This window comes from Podarcis liolepis (genome assembly GCF_965112155.1).
Source record: "Podarcis liolepis genome assembly, chromosome: 2".
NCBI classification, from domain to species: Eukaryota; Metazoa; Chordata; class Lepidosauria; order Squamata; family Lacertidae; genus Podarcis; species Podarcis liolepis.
In genome coordinates, this window is record NC_139555.1 from 101,339,030 (window position 1) to 101,353,543 (window position 14,514).

General features: G+C 42.9%; 1 protein-coding gene across 9 annotated transcripts in view; it reads left to right on the forward strand.

The window, feature by feature from the left end:
• The window catches only part of CADPS (calcium dependent secretion activator), a 356,444-nt gene that overhangs the window by 79,492 nt on the left and 262,438 nt on the right, over positions 1–14,514 (forward strand). For all 9 annotated transcript variants that reach the window (XM_083491182.1, XM_083491174.1, XM_083491178.1 and 6 more), the window contains exon 3: positions 3,104–3,436. In XM_083491182.1, the coding sequence (XP_083347308.1) occupies positions 3,104–3,436 (333 nt within the window). The remainder of the gene's footprint in view (positions 1–3,103; positions 3,437–14,514) is intronic.

Here is a 14,514-nt window from a genome sequence, read left to right on the forward strand (position 1 = left end):
AGGAGTTCCAGCCCTTCCACTTCATCTCCACCCCCCTGGGGTGTCCTGCCTTCAGAGAAAGGATATGTGTCATGTTTTATTCCCTGCGTGGACGATTCTATCTTCGAGGTGGACATTTCTCTTTCATCTTTTCATCTTTTTTTCATACCTTTGCCAGAAAGAGGTCACTGTTGACAGGTGGCTCCTAGGGAAAGGAAAAAATGTCATCTTTCCCTGTTCTTCCCCAGAGCGGCTGTCACAGTGTCAAATGGCTTTCATCCCCTGCGTCTGACCTCTGCTTTGTACTCCATCTGTCTGCATAGAGTGATGAAAAGAGACCCTCAGAATAGCGTGAGGCACAGATTGCTTTTCTTACACTCGACTCTACATAGCAACAAGGTTTGATCTGCGGCCGGTTCTCAAATAGCATCCTGTCACTCACTGGCATCTCCTTCTCCTTTAATTAAAGTGTGGCCACAATGCTCCTAGCAGGCCACAATGTATTGGAAAGTTGTTATGTGAGAAGGTGAGAGGTGGATTTTCTCATCCCGGTTTGTCTGATAATGGCGTTAGGTCAATTGCTTAGGTAATATGTTCTCCTTACAAGACATTCTGAGACATTCTGTTGTTTCTGTCAAGCTACAAGGCATGAGGACACAGAATAATTTCGTTTATTGAAATGGCCTAGTTCTTGAAACTGTTTGGGTAAACAGAAGTTCAGAAAAGCAGGACCCCCAGAAGGGGAAAAAAAATAGATATTAAGGAGTGGGGGTCATGTTCTAGAATGATAGAATTGTATAGTTGGAAGGGATCCCAAGAACCAATCTAGTCCAACCTCCTACAATACAGGAATCACAACTAATAAAGGAATCCCAGCCTCTGGCCATCTGTCAGGGATTCTTTAGTTGTGATTCCTTCATTGCAGGAACGAAGCAGGTGGCATATTATTAAACCACTGTGGTATGATAGCCAATTCACTTTCATGTCTTGCAGACTATTGGCAAGGGTGGCAAAAAAGGGAAACTCTGAAAAAGTCCCATAAAAATGAACAGAAATGCAGCATTAATGTTGGTGGATTGCATCATAATCCTTTCCAAAAGGTGAAAGAAAATTGCAGTAGAAGAATAAAGAATTGATCCCAAGCACCTAACCAGAGCAGTCAAAGCTGGAGATGATGATGATGACGATGATGATGATGATATATTTATACCCCGCCCATCTGGCTGGGTTTCCCCAGCCACTCTGTGCGGCTCCCAACAGAGTACATATTTGGTACCTAATCACAGAACTCAAGAGCTATGACATTCTGAATATTACGCAGTAGTTTAAGACCCAAAATAAGAAAGAACATGTTTACTTTGAGCCAAAACATGAATTCTATAAGAAACTACATTGTTATAAAACCAGAAGTGGTTTTCTGGGTGGGCAGAACCACTACCCTAGCATGTGAGTCGCCATGGTTTCCTGGGAGGGAAAGGGACATGACAGCAGGGAGTTTGGTGTGGTGGAAACACATTGTCGGAGCCAAACTGTCACTTCTGCCAGAACATTTGCACCATGCTTTCCTCCCAAGCACCTTGCCCCTGCCCCACTCCCTCCTGGTAAGGGACATCAACCCACCTGCTGGGAAGAAGCATAGTGACTCAGGAGCCACTTCTGTATAAAACTAGTTTATGTTTTGAGCAGAAATGACTTGTTTCCAGCATTTTTGTTGTCCAGTGTAAGACCTTTCGATTCCCTGTATAAGAAATGTGAAGTAAAAATAATCTGAAAATAAATGAATAAAGAAGAAAAGTTTGGATTTGATATCCTGCTTTATCACTACCCTAGGGAGTCTCAAAGCGGCCAGCAATCTCCTTTTCCCTTCCTCCCCCACAACAAACACTCTGTGAGGTGAGTGAGGCTGAGAGACTTCAGAGAAGTGTGACTGGCCCAAGGTCACCCAGCAGCTGCATGTGGAAGAGCGGGAAAGCGAACCCGGTTCACCAGATTACGAGTCCACTGCTCTTAACCACTACACCACACTAGCTCTCTGAAAAAGCTCCTGAAACTTCAGGTTTTCCATAATGTATCCACATTCTAGTGCCCTGTCCTTCCTGTCCAATTTTTGTGGCAGATGTCAACACAGGATAAATTAAGTCAAAGGCACACAAAGCGTGCACTTTTCCAGTGAGGACACTGAGGGAGGGACAAAGGCTCAATATGATGGTCAGCATCACCTGCTTTGCAGGTTTAAGGTTCAATCCCTGGCATCTCCAGTTAAAAGAGTTCAGGTAGCAGGTGATGATAAGATTCCTGCTCGAGACCCAGAAGAGCTGCTTCACAGTCCTAAAAATGTCTACTCAGAAGAAAGTCCTACTGCACTTTACTTCCAGATAAGTGTGGTTTAGATTGCTGCCTGACAATATTGGGTAGTTCAATGGTCTGACTTTTTTGCTGAATGAACATGGGTACAGGGGCCAGTCTCCCAGCACAGGCACATACAGCAAAATGAATGGATGGATGTGCAGTTTATAAGTGACAAGATATGTGATTTACACACTTTCCCCTACACTGAAAGACTTTCGTTGTCAGGCATTTGTCATGTTTGAATTGCCCCTGAGAGAGAAAGAGAATAGCAGAGCCTGAATCTGATTATGTAGTGACTTTTATCAAAATCTGTGTTCAGCTTAAAATGTCATTCCATTTCCTGATGGTTGCTTACATGGCTGCCAAAGTTCTCATTGGGAAGAAAAATATGTCCTTTTTTCTTGTTTCTTTTTTTAAAAAAAGAAAAGGTTTGCAAAGTATAGATGCTGTGTACTCAGTGCTATTTTTCTAGGGGAAAGAGGTGCCGGAACTCACAATGAACACCTCCCTTGTTCTCCCTTGTTCTTTCATTATGGCAATGGTGCCCACCTGAAAAAAAGTCATGGCTTACTATTCCAGTTCATCGGCTCTAGCTGTAAACACAGGGTGGGATGCTATATTCCTTGACTACTGTCTAGTGCGTACTGTCCAGTGCATAAGCCACTAGACAGTGTTTCCTAATGTGATTTGCTTCCAGTCATTTCACAGCCAGCATGTTCTGAAACAGCCAGGAGGGGAATCGAGATTTCATTTTATTCTATTGTTTTACTTGCAGGTGTTTCTGAAAAGTGACCGTGTTGCCAGAATGGTTCAGAGTGGTGGTTTCTCGGCCAACGACTCTCGGGAAGTCTTCAAGAAACATATTGAAAAGAGGGTCCGAAGTCTCCCCGAGATCGATGGCCTCAGCAAGGAGACTGTTCTGAGTTCCTGGATGGCAAAATTCGATGCGATCTATCGCGGTGAAGAGGATCCTCGCAAAGCACAAGCCAGGATGACCGCGAGTGCTGCTTCGGAGCTGATTCTCAGCAAGGAACAACTGTATGAGATGTTCCAGAACATCTTGGGCATCAAGAAATTTGAGCACCAGCTTCTTTACAATGCGTGTCAGGTAAGACTCCCTATTTTCCAGGAGAATACCAGCTGTTTGTATATGAGTGTACCCATGTGGATTTCTACTCTTACTATGGCATTGGCCTGTACATTGGTTTAATTTTCAGGAGAATAACAAGGAAGTCTTTCAACGGTGATGATTCATGGGTGCTTCCCACAGGCTTTGTTTTGCATGTATTCTTGTGGGAGGATATTGAGTGTGACAACTTACATGCCGTCTCATCAGCATTGCTACTAAACTCTGACTCTGCAGCTGGCTTGTACGCTATCTGTTCACTCTTGTCTAGCTGCCTAAGAGATGGGATGTGCTCCGCCGTGCTGTACATCAAGAGGATGGTGCTGTTAGAGGAAGGGCTTTCAGGAATAGCTGGTTGCAGAACTAATTTTGTATAACATCAGCAGTGCGTACAGAGGTGACAGCCTCTGGCCAGAGGGCTTTGACAGCCTCTGTTGAGCAGCAAGCCAGGCACAGGGCCAGGCACCAGGGTCTGACAGTGAGTAGTGGTGATCAGGCAGAGGACAGTCAGATGGGAAAGGAGGAGCCAGGGTGGAATTTGATCATCAGTCACCCAGCATGCAGCTCCTCATGGTGGACTTAGAAAAGGAGAGTGAAGCCGCTTTGTGATGAACCGAGAGGAGCTTGCCATGGGGAGCCCACGTTGCAAAGAACACAGAAATGTCAATATAAGAAGGAAGCAAAAGGACGACTGATCTTCTTCCTACCTCCCTGCATGTTGACAGTTTTGTTGAAAATGAATTGTGGCATTGAGAGTCTCCTTCTGCGCTCCTGCCCCTATTTCAGTGAAATTTGCATTAAGCCTTTTTATGAGTATCCTTTTTTCTTGGAATCTCTTGTTCAGCAAATACCCACTTTCCGGCTGATCTCTACGGGTGTGTTTTTGTGGTAGCATTTTTCCAGTGGGCTGTTGGTGGAGCTATTGTGGTGGGTGCAGGCATCTCACACTGGCATTTGGTGCCAAAACTCAGCTGTGAATATTCCAGGACTAAATGGTGATAGAAGGGGCAGTGTGTGGGCAAATATTATCTTTTTTTAGTGAAGTGCAGAATCCTTCATCTGCCCTTCTTCTCTATAGTCTCTTAATCTCTGCAAGGGAGTAGCCACAGTATTTTTCCACATGAAAAGTATTTAAATTAAAATAGAACTGAGGAGGCTTGCATAAGTGAAAGAATTAGATGAGAGCTGGCATGGTGTGGGTAGTTAGAGTGTTGGACCAGGACCTGGGTTCAAATCTCTCCTCAGCTATGAAGCTCGCTGGGCCAGTCGCTATCTCTGAGCCCAGCTTGCCTCCCAGGTTGTTGTAAAAATAAAACGGGGAGCAGCTATCTTGAGCTTCGAGAATGTAACAAAATAAATAAAGCTGAAGCTACCATGAGAGTTGAGGCAAGTGTAAAAGGTACATGTGAGCAAAGTTTGTGCCACATAGACTAGGAGTCCCCAAGTTGCAGGCTGTCAGCTTGCTGTGGTCTGCAGTGTGTTTGTGTAAAAAAACAAGTTTACACAGTGCATCTAACACAGTGCATTTAAATTGCTACAACAGGTGAAAAAAACATTGAGTGATCTGGTAAGATCTTCAGCAATTTTCAAGTGGGACAAAATAAGTCTGGGAACCACTGACAGGCCTAACCTGGTGCCTTTCAGAGGTTGTTGTTGTTTAGTTGTGTCCAACTCTTCGTGACCCCATGGACCAGAGCACGCCAGGCACTCCTGTCTTCCACTGCCTCCCGCAGTTTGGTCAAACTCATGCTCAGCCTTTCAGAGGTTACTGGACTGTAATTCCTACCACCTTTGAACATTGACCATGTTGGCTGGGAATGATAGGAGTTGGTCTAAAACATATGTAAGGCACCAGGTTGAGAATGGCTATTTTATGGGTTTTTTCGGGGAGAGGGGGGCAGGAAGAGTGAAGAGAAGCTGATAGGTTAGCCATTGAATCTCCTAGTTCCCTTCCATCAAGTTCATGCAATGTCATGATTTATATACTAAGGCATTGCTCTTCAGCCTCTCTGTCCCCAGATGTTGTTGAACTACGGCTCCATCATCCCTGACCATTGGCTAAGCTGTCTGAGGATGATGGGTTTTGTAGTCCCACAGCACCTCAGGAGACAAGGCTGAAGAACCAGAGGAGAATGATATGATTCTGATATATCACTTTTTAGCCTAATATTCATTGACTGTTCCTTTTTATATGAGCATGCTTACAGATTTCCCTTCTTCTTTTTGTCCTCCAAATTCACAGCAGTGCATCTCTTTTTTTAGAGCAAATTCAGTCATTTGGTACTTTCCTTTTCAGATTTACATATTCATTCCCAGGAGACGAGGATTATATTTGTTTCATGAATAGATTAATTTCCTCGCTTTTTTTCATCTCTCTCCTCCTCAAAGTCAAAAAAGAGAGAAATATTCCACAGTTCAAAAGAACACAGTGGGCATTGCTGTTCTGATTAATAACCCTGCTGCCCAGCCAAGGAGAGAATAAAGGAGAGAATTAGGGAAATGAAGAGGCAGAAGGATAACTTCAAAGGGATTGCTAATTCTGGGTTTACTCCATCACAGCTGCAGTCTCCTGCTTGGGAGCTGGGCTTGCACACCATTCTGTCTCCTGCCCTACATATTTTTTATTAAAAAAAATCGCCCACACCTCAGGCTGTGCTGGCTGCTTACATTATCATGTGACAACTGGAGACAGATCACATAGTAAGAGCAAAAATGTGAAATATTGGTGCCGGGAGCAAAAGGATCCTGAGTCTCTGTGGATAAGGATAGAGGAGCAATGCAATAACTAGGTTACAGCAGCATGGGGAGGTCTACATGTCCTTGAAGATCCCATTAATACTAGCAATCATATTCTCTCTCCTGCTCAGTACCAGTCGGTCACAATTACTGTGTCGCTTCCAGATGGACATACCATTTAAGAATCATGGAACTGTAGAAGGGAAGGGGGCCAAGGGTCATCTAGTCCCACCTCCCTGCAATGTAGGAATCTCAGCTAAAGCATCCATGACAGATGGCCATACAACCTCTGTCAGGAGTTCAGCCTACACTCGAGTAGGACCCTGGCAGAGACACATGCCTGACTGGCATGTTCTCTCCCTCCTGGTTGATCGTTCGGGAGCTTCATAAGATTTCTTCAGCCCGAACATCACAGCAACCGATGTCAACCGACACCGGCACACTTAGGGATCCGCAGAGTTTGCGCATCATGCGTATGACAAACCTCAGCAACTCAGCATTTTGGCTAATCTACTTTATTTACATATAAAAACACAGGGAGCACTGCAGCATGGCTCCCTCTCTCTATAGCAAAGAGAGAAAGAACAAAGGACAATAGTCCCACTCCAGCTCAGTGATATAGTTTCAGTGGTACAGAATATGCCTATATTCATGCATGCAGAAAGCGTCAGGTCCAATCCTTGGCATCTTCAGTTAGTAGGTGATGTAGAAGATCTCTGCCTGAGACTGCATGTTAAGCCACTGCTGGATGTATGAGACAATCCAGGAATAGATACTTAATATCAGACAGCTTTTGAAGGACCGCTATGTTAAAGTTGTGTGTGTGTGTGTGTGTTGTAAAAAATATATATGGTTTTTCGGGTTTTAGAAATTTACAGTCAATTATCCAACAACCAACATAAAAAGAGAATTCCAAAGAATCTCCTGAAATTCCCTCCTCCCCTTTGGGGGTCCTTATATTAAGTTTTTCCTCCAGCATCTTTCTATTAACCCAAATCTTTTAAATCTCTATTATACTCCAAATTCAACATTGAACTACAAGTGTTATTCCAATCCTACTAACGATTTTAATTGTTTACAATGGTTTTTAAGGTAAATTATATATTTTCCCCATTCCTTATTAAAATTTTGATCTTCCTGGTTCCCAATTCTTCCGGTCATTTTTGCCAATTTGGCATAGTCCATCACCTTAATCTGCCATTCTTCTCTGGGAGGGACTTGGTTTTCTTTCCATCTCTGGGCCATTAACATCCAAGCAGCAGTGGTCGCATACATAAATAGTCTTTTCTGATCCATTGGAATTTCAGCACCTAGAATCCCTAAAAGAAAAGCTGGGGGAGAGGAGTTATGAAAAGGTTATTTTATACATTTTTTTCAGTTCATTGTATATCATTTCCCGATAAGGTAATGGCCACAAGTGGGCTGCAACCCAGCCAAAGCTCTCGGGAGTTTCAAACAGGAGCGAACAGAGAAGGAAGTAGTGTGTCAGAAAGGGAAGAGGGGGGAGCTGATCCAATCCCTTCTCCGAGTCGGCTAAGGGGAGGGCTGTTGGACTGGAAACAAAGCAAGCATCACAAGGCACTAGTAGTTCTCTATCTTCTGTAGAATCTGGAAGGGGTCTTCAGAAGGGTCATCTTGATTGATGATGTCGGAGGCTCTGTTAGAGCCTTCAGGAGCTCCGTTTGTTTTGACAATAAATCATCCTTCTTCTTTTTTAAGAAAGTCTTTATTAATATTCACATAAACAAGTGTACATGAGTTACATAACATACAAAACAGAAAACACTACAAATGAATAAAAACAATAAAGTAAGAAATCAACCTTTTTAATTAACTACGCTTACTGTGTGATCAAGCCGGGGACTGGACCTCTGACATTTGTTGACAGAAAACAAACTATCGTGAGTCTGCTGGGCTAGGTTCACACATTCAAACAAACTATAGTTAGGCCAGGCAAACTATGATTTAGCATTATGTGTGAAACACTGAAAGCAGCCAGGTCTGCTTGGTGAACCACTGCTAGGAAGTATTCCAAGCAATCGTATTTGTAGCCAGCATTTGCTGGTTGGTGCGAAGGCAGCCTCCAGTGGGAATGCACACAACTTGAATTAACTATTGTGGGAAATCTTGGCTGAGCTAAAGGGGCTGGAGAGGAGCAAAACAGCTATGATCTCCTTCCCATGAGCCCACATGTTTGCTCTAAGACATCGTTTGGCTTAGCATGACATGCAAACACGGTCATTATCAAGTTGATATGTATGTAGAAGTACAATTCCAAAGAGGTGGAGAGGAATCCCCAGATTGGGGGTAGGTGGGGGATAGAGATTACATCAAAAACTGTATGACAATTGGTCTCTAAGATGGAGTCTTATCATTATACCAGCAGAAAACACTGTTCCATTGATGCCGTTCCTCTGTTCAGCTCTCTTTCAAATCTTTGCTTCCTGCCTTCTGTAAAGGCCGCACTTTAAAATCCCTTTTACGAAACAACATTTGCTCCGTGGGTCTCGTATTGTCAGAAAGGACTGGGGGAAGCTCATTAGGTAACCTGCCTGGCAAGACTCTCCCTGTGGGCTGAGTTCACCCATGCGCCGAGTGTAAAATCTCCGCAGCTGGTTTTAATGCTTGGGTGATGCAGTGCCTGGCTTTATTTGTGTTCTTTTATTGCTCATTAAACCAGCAAACCTACAATTAATTAGGGATTTGTTAGAAGTACGTATTTCAGTGAGAACGCAAACACTTAACACAAGGATTACTTTGCTATTTTTAATATGTGTATGATAAGGATGATAATTAACAGAGATTCTCTAGGGGGAGAGCATCTTATATAAGCCATCTCTTTGGAAGAAAATAAAACAGAGCTCCAAGCTTTAGCCATATCGGGAAGGGTTTAGCTATTTCATGAGGGTTTTTGTGTTTGTGAATCAGTATATGTGGAGATTAAAATGATAATACCCAAGAAAAGCTGGACACTGTGATTACAATTTGCCGTGACCAATGCTTGGCCTAGACCTTTCCCTCCCCCCCCCCTCATTAGATCTCTCAGTAGGTTTATTTTCATCTCCTTCAGTTCATTTCCTGCACTGCTTCCTGAAGCTACTGATGAAAATATTTTTTAAAAAGAAAATAAAAGAAAGAATCTAGGGACCCAGAGGTAGAGTTCAGAGCTGTTTTCCAGCCAGGCTCTGGGTATGATTTATATGTGATAAGTACAGAGTCATGAAACAGCTAAGGAACTGAACAGAAATAATAATACTACTACTAATAATAATATGTTGCACAGTTTGATTAGATAAGAGCCTCTTAAATATCAATATAAACTGAAAAGATCAAAATCCAGAAATACAGTAGAGACAACCAAAAACCACCAACCAGATATGCAAGTATGTATTTATAAATTGCAATTATTATTATTATTATTACTACAACTCCTACTACTTCTCCTCTCACATCTGCTGCTATCTCCCCAAATTAAGTTCACACTGAAAGGGGGGAGGTTCGCACACACTCCACACCTCAGCCCAATAATACCCATAAAAACAATGTGTGCTATTTAATAAGTTTATTTATTTAAATGCATGCAGCTACCGCCCTGAAATGTGCAAAGATTCTTTGTGACAACTTGGTTGGTGAAGGAAGGATGTTGGTTAGCTAGGATGTTGGTAAGGTGTTGGTTAGCTAGTGGTAGTAAGTGATGTAAGGACAGCACTTTGGTGGCTCAGGTGATGATTTGCGGAAGGTGGACATGTGGGGGGGGGGGAATAAGGATGACCGAGGAACCTTGATTGGCTAGAAAGGAAAAACAGTACAATCAGAACCAAAGGTGTCAATACAGAAGTGCAATGTGGGGAGAAGAGTATTCTGAGTCACTTTGAAACCAGCCACAGGAACTTGGGAAAATTTCTATTAGGAGACTCCCAATCATAGCTGTCAACTTTCAGATTTGAAAATAAGGGATCAGCAGCCTCACCTGTCCTGGGGACAGTCTACGGGATATCTAACAATCCGAGATAGCAGCGGGAAACAGCGGAAAACAGCGCTGAAAGAAGGGAATTTCCCACACACAAAAAGGGAAGGTTGATAGCTATGCCCCCAATGGGTCCTGAGACAATGTATTGGCACTAAGAGGCTGCCGGCTTCCATACCGGGGGTTAAAATGAAAAGCAGACCAGTGGCATATGCTCTTAAATTTGCAACACCAACCAACAACAACATAAAGCTGCTTAATATAATCAGTATAAAGATTCTGTGATGAAGTTACCTTACACTCAAAAGTAGAGGAAGCAGTGAAGCCTTTTACTAGCAGTTTGATGCAATACATAATATGCTTTCTGGAAGAACGCTCGTCTCATTTTGACTTTCGCTTGCACAATTTATCCATGCTGGTGTTAGAAAGCCATATACTTTTCTCTGTTGGAATGCCATAATTTTCTACACAACTCCTGGTATAATGCTGTGATTGCAACTAATCAGTCAATCACTCATGCTTAGATAAGCATACTTTGCATTTTCATTTTTCTTCTCCAAAATGATTTTGCAGTTATATAAGCTTTGGAGTATGGCTGAGTGTGAGGTTTTGCACTAAGGTGATGAGCATGTCTTTCAGCGTCCATATTGACAAAAAGCTGGGTGAATTACAAAGTTCAGGCTCTGGGATTAGCAAACGAGCATTCACGGTGTTGTTGTTTCGATTGCTTCCAAAAGCATTTCAGCAAAGCCCTTATGTGCATTTAGCATTAGCACATCCAGGACTTTGGTGCCAAGTGATTAATTACAAAAGCAGATCTTTCCTCAGATATATCTACAAGAGATTCAAGGAGACAGTTCCTCCCTTCTCCCACCTCCCATATTGCTTTTCTTCTGTGCCTTGTAGTGAAATGTTGCAGCATCATTATTTACATTAACTTCCACTTAGCAAGTGCCTTTTATCTAGGCACTGTGCATTGCATTTACGGTTGAGGCAAAGTTTTGTTATGCTCAAAGCAAGGCATATTATGCAGCAGTGAATTGAATCACCAGAGGTCACAGTTTGATGCAAGGTGAGAGCCAGAAATAGACTCTGGGCTTCTGGTCTCTTCTAATCCTATTCTCTCTTGCATTGCCACTCTCACAGTTTATTTCAGGTGAGCTTAAAAATTGTTGCAGGCTTTCCATGGCACCTGAATGATGTCAAAGCAGAAAGCATTTATATCTGATTTTGGAGATGCTCTGAGTCTGCCTAGGCAGGCAGCCAGGATTATGAATGGAAGCAGAGAATGTCATCTGTCAGATCGATATCCATGAGAACAGACACACGTTGCTGCATTCTTGCAATTCCAAGCTCACCTAGACGCTCATATTGACACGCATAAAATGGAAAAAGAAATTCGAATCCCAATTATTTAATTCCAAGTATGTAAGGTGAACCTTGCATGACTTTGTGGATGGAGACTGTCAGAGTCTATCAAGGGGCTGTGCGTTACTCGATGGTAGACATGCGCATGCAAATTTGCAGTGTGACCAGAATTGAAAAGCAGTTAAAGAAGGATACTGTAGAGCTGGAAATGATCAGGTGGCTGGAGCAGCTGCCTATGTGGACAGGATACAATGACTGGGGATTTTTAGCTTAGAAGAAAGATGAATAATGGGGGGAAATATGATAGAGCAGAGGTGCCTAGCCTGTGACGCTCCATATATGGCTAGTCGACCATCCATGTGAACAAAGTGTATAGAATTATGTATGATGCAAAGAAAGTGGCTAGTCAGAACTGGGGAATCATAATAAATAATAACAACAACAACAACAACAACAACAACAAACAACAACAACTATAATAATAATGATAATGATAATAATAATAATAATAATAATAATAATAATAATAATAATAATAATTTATTTATTTATATCTCCCCCTCTCCAGCCGAAGCCAGGCTCAGAGTGGCTAACAACAATAAAATTAACACGACATTCTAAAATCAATTCATTTTAAAATCAGTTCAATTCAATTCAATTATTTAGCAGTTCCTGAAAATCACAAGTGGGGGGGGGGGGAGAGAATGCTGTTGTGCTCACGTCCTGTTTACATGTTTCCCATAGGCATCTGTTTGGCCACTGTGAGAATAGAATGCTGGACTGGATGGGACTTGGGGCTGAGAGGCAGTGTGGTGTGGTGGTTAAGAGCGGTAGTCTTGTAATCTGGTGAACCAGGTTCGCGTCCCCACTCCTCCACATGCAGCTGCTGGGTGACCTTGGGCTAGTCACACTTCTCTGAAGTCTCTCAGCCTCACTCACCTCACTGAGTATTTGTTGTGGGGGAGGAAGGGAAAGGAGAATGTTAGCCACTTTGAGACTCCTTTGGGTAGTGATAAAGCAGGATATCAAATTTTTCTCTCATAAGACTGCAACCCAGTGTCATCTGATGATGCTGAATGTTGGGAGATTCGGGCCAGACATATCGCATAGTTAAACTATGGAATTTGGTCCCACCAGAGTTAGTGATGGATGCTTTCCAAGATGATTAGACAAATCCATACAGGATAGTGGCTATGTCCTACCTCCAGAGTTGGAGGCAGTATGTCTCTGAATACCAGTTGCTGGGAATTACATGTGGGCAGAGTGCTGTTGCGCTCGGGTCCTGCCTTTGTGCTTCCAAAAGGCATCCGCCCGGCCACTGAAAGAATAGGACTTCTGGAGAAGCTGAGCCACTGACCTGATCCAGCAGTTCCCTTCTTACTTTCTTACTGAATGTGTGCTGTGCTCCCTCACCAAATGAGACTTGTGCTCTTCCAGCCTCTCCAGAAAACCCACCAGTGGATACTATCTGCTACTGGCGGTGTTATTTTTCAAAGACTATTTTACCTGCCATTTCTTCTCTGTGATGCTCTGTGACCATCCAACTTATCTTCAAGCTCATTTAGAACTGCTCAATTTCTGATCTCCTGCTGGCATGTGCAACAACACCTGACATTTGGCCCATTGCCACCCATCCACAATATCTCAGTCCTGTTGCCTGTGAGCACTCCGCCCAGCTCATCTACAGCACTGGCACACTCACAGATGACCATGCTTAGGGCAATGGGTAGACCTTATTAGTACCAAGATAGAAATGCACGAGTCCAACAGTTCATCCGTACCCAGAGTTCTGTTGTCTATCCCTGGGTGATGTTCCTTGCTACATCATCTATTTTTAAAATATCTGCTCAACAAGGATTGGAGCCAAGCAGGACATCCTCATTATCTGTGGTGGGGAAAGGAATTGCCTGTGACTAATATACTTCTTCCAGATGGAGTTTCTGCATCAACTCCACAATCTCCTAGTGAACACTGAGGCATGGGCAGAACATCAGATTAATTATAAGGAAATGAATGGGTGGAATTCACTTTTCCATGAAAGACAGAAGATAAACAGTTGGAAGAACAGGATGTAGAGAGGAAAAGAACTGTGCTGTGACAGTGGAAAAGGCTGGTTCACTCTGTTGACAACAGGTGTCAATTGGGTCTCTTGTGGTGGTGCTGATTGATGCCTGCCGAGTCTCTCTGGCAGCTGTGCCGTGTCTCATTAGCTCTGCCCTGATTGTAAAGATGTAGGAGGGGCTTAGTGTTCTGTTCACTTCTAAGATTGACAAGGCTGCGCAGGGAAGAACATTTCAGAGAGAAGGACCAAGAGAGATGTGGGCATTTGTTGTTCTCTGAGTCAACAACGAAACCAAAAGCTGTTGTCCTAAGTATATGTACTAGGAAGTGGTGTTCCCTGGTTGTAAAGATGTAGGAAGGGCTTATTGTTCTGTTCACTTCTTGAACTGACAAGGTTGTACAGGGAGAAAATGTCAGAGAGAAAGAACAGAAGAGAAGTGGACATTTGTTGCTTGCTGAGTCAACGGTGGTGAAACCAAAAGCTGTTATCTTATGCATATGTACTAGGATGGGAGTCGCATTTGGGTTTACTTGCAGGAAGAGGCTGAAAATCCCTTTCAAGGGGTTAATTTTAGCTCAGGAACAATGTACATACGATTGCATCTAGGGATATTGGAGAATACCATCAGAAATGGAAATGGGAAACAAAATTGATGCAATTTAAAAGCTCATTGGGGGTCAGGAACGCAAATCATGCAAGCAAATACCAGTGGCATTCACTGCCATTTTGTTTGTGTTTTAGTCCACAGACATTATGTAAATAATTATATTGTTTTCTGCATTGTTTTTTATGTTTCCCTTCCATTGCAATGCATTGAAATTAATTACATAATTAATTCTGTTGGCTCTGACCATAGCAAATAGCAAGATGAACAACTTAGGTTGTAGCAGAAGCTGAACTGCAGTGGAATGGAAAAAGCACTGGTGA